This window comes from Lipotes vexillifer, unplaced genomic scaffold (assembly GCF_000442215.2).
Source record: "Lipotes vexillifer unplaced genomic scaffold, Lipotes_vexillifer_v1.1 scaffold431, whole genome shotgun sequence".
Lineage (NCBI taxonomy): Eukaryota > Metazoa > Chordata > Mammalia > Artiodactyla > Lipotidae > Lipotes > Lipotes vexillifer.
This window is the reverse complement of record NW_006782267.1, coordinates 548,900-551,063: the sequence shown is the minus strand read 5'-3', so window position 1 is coordinate 551,063 and position 2,164 is coordinate 548,900. Positions and strand designations below refer to the sequence as shown.

Genomic DNA, 2,164 nt, shown 5'->3' with positions numbered 1-2,164 from the left:
CAGGAATGGCTTCTTGGTAGTAAACTCTATAATTCCATCTCCACTTCTGGAAAATAATTAGAATGGGAGAGTCGTAATGTAGGTTTTTTAAAACTCTTCATAACTTAGTTCTGTAATCTGGTAAACAGGCCAAATTACACTATACATACTCTGTGATATAGTGAATGTTGACTTATTTGGCTTAAAATAAGGTGTTTAAGAAACAGCAAATCTCTCACCCACTAATCTACAAAACCATTCTCCTATTCCTTAGGATAGAGCTGATCATAAGATAACAGACCATGTCCCTGTATTGAACTGAAATCTGCTTTTGGAACATATCTGTCTTTTGATTTAATTCTGTTTGAATTAAGAAAAGTCTGCACAGAGGAAAACAAACTTATGGTTACCAAAGGAGAAAGGGGGGGGGGGGGGATAAATTAGGAGCTTGGGATGAACAGATACACACTACTATATATAAAATAGGTAAACAACAAGGTCCTACTATACAGCACAGGGAACTATATTCAGTATCTTGTATAATGGAAAAGGATCTGAAAAAGAATACATACATACATACATATATATATATATATATATATATATATATATATATAAAAATAACTGAATCACTTTGCTGGACACCTGAAAGTAACACAACCTTGTCAGTCAACTATACTTCAATTTTAAAAAAAGAAATTAAAAAAAAAAAGGGGGGGAGTCAGTTGAGAAGTCTTCTTTTGAATAAAAAATTCAAGTTTTATTTCATGAAAGAGATCTTTTTAAAAACCCCGCAATAACGTGACACCCGCTTCTCCCTTTAGGGGTTCTTTGATATCCCCGTGGATAACTTGTACGCGGAGCCCGCAGTCCTGCAGTGGATTCGGGAGAACATCACGGAGTGGAGAAACTGCATCATTGTTTCACCTGACGCCGGGGGCGCCAAAAGGTACTGCACAGGCCCAGGCGGCACAAGGCAGATTTAGATTTGTGTGTTTGCCGACTGCTTTTTCCTTTCCATATGTGTTAGATAAGGAAGCATGTCTTAAATTACTGAACAGTTTATTTTGCAAATAAGCAAGTAAGTAGCCAACAGGCTTCACCTCCAGAGCAGAGAGCTGTCATCTTTAACATTTCATCATTCATGAAAGAAAAAAGAAATACACACAGACATTTGGTCTCAGCAAAGAATGTTTTTGAGTTGGTTTTTTGTTCGCGGTACGCGGGCCTCTCACTGCTGTGGCCTCTACCATTGCGGAGCACAGGCTCCGGACGCGCAGGCTCAGCGGCCACGGCTCACGGGCCCGGCCGCTCCGCGCCATGTGGGATCTTCCCGGACCGGGGCACGAACCCGTGTCCCCTGCATCGGCAGGCGGACTCTCAACCACTGCACCACCAGGGAAGCCCTATTTTGAGTCTTTTAAGTTTTCATTTCTGATTATAAAAGCAATGAGCCCAATTGGAAAATAAGGCTTTTACTTAACAACACGATTGACCAAGCTAGTTCTTCTTACTACAAACATTTAGAAATGGAAGCCAAAATAGAACAATTTTAAAATGCGTGTCCGCAGAGCAGCCAGAAAGAAAAGGATATGTCTGTGGCCAAGAAATAAAGAAGGCTGACAGCCGTGCTCGGGGTGGCCTGGGGTATGGGTGTCAGATCCAGGAAGACTCTGGCGGGTGGCTTGGGAGAGGCTATAATGCCCTCATGGGGGCCTCCAGAGAGAAGGGAGATGGCAGGGAGACCCCTCCCTGCAGCCTGGGGAGGAAAGCCAGTCTTTCCCGACGCTGGGAAAATTGACCCCAGGCCACAGAGCCACGGTCGAGGGAGAATTCCACAAGCCCAGCTGTTCAGTAAGCACTCCCCGCCGAAGACCCCCTCATTGTGCCTGACTATCCCAGTTAGGAAGCCGAGGGGGCGCAGCCCTCCGAGAGCCAGCGCCTGCAGATAACAGGGCGGCGGGCAGCCAGCCCCGTGGGCTGAACAGGACAGTTACTAGGCTGTAAAAGGAGGATGCTGGACGGAAATTGACATGGCACTAAAAGCATCAGAGCGCAGGTGCTGCACTGAATGGCATAAATAATGGTACTGAGTAGCAAATCCAGAGGGCTTTACAGAGACTGAATCAAAGAAAGAGCAATCAGTACAGACAGTTGAGGATCAGGGTGAAGATGATGGAATGCC

General features: G+C 44.9%; 1 protein-coding gene across 3 annotated transcripts in view; it reads left to right on the top strand.

Moving 5' to 3' along the window:
• The window catches only part of PRPS2 (phosphoribosyl pyrophosphate synthetase 2), a 27,003-nt gene that overhangs the window by 14,032 nt on the left and 10,807 nt on the right, over positions 1–2,164 (top strand). For all 3 annotated transcript variants that reach the window (XM_007455056.1, XM_007455058.1, XM_007455057.1), the window contains one exon: positions 804–928. In XM_007455056.1, coding sequence (XP_007455118.1) covers positions 804–928 — 125 coding nt within the window. The remainder of the gene's footprint in view (positions 1–803; positions 929–2,164) is intronic.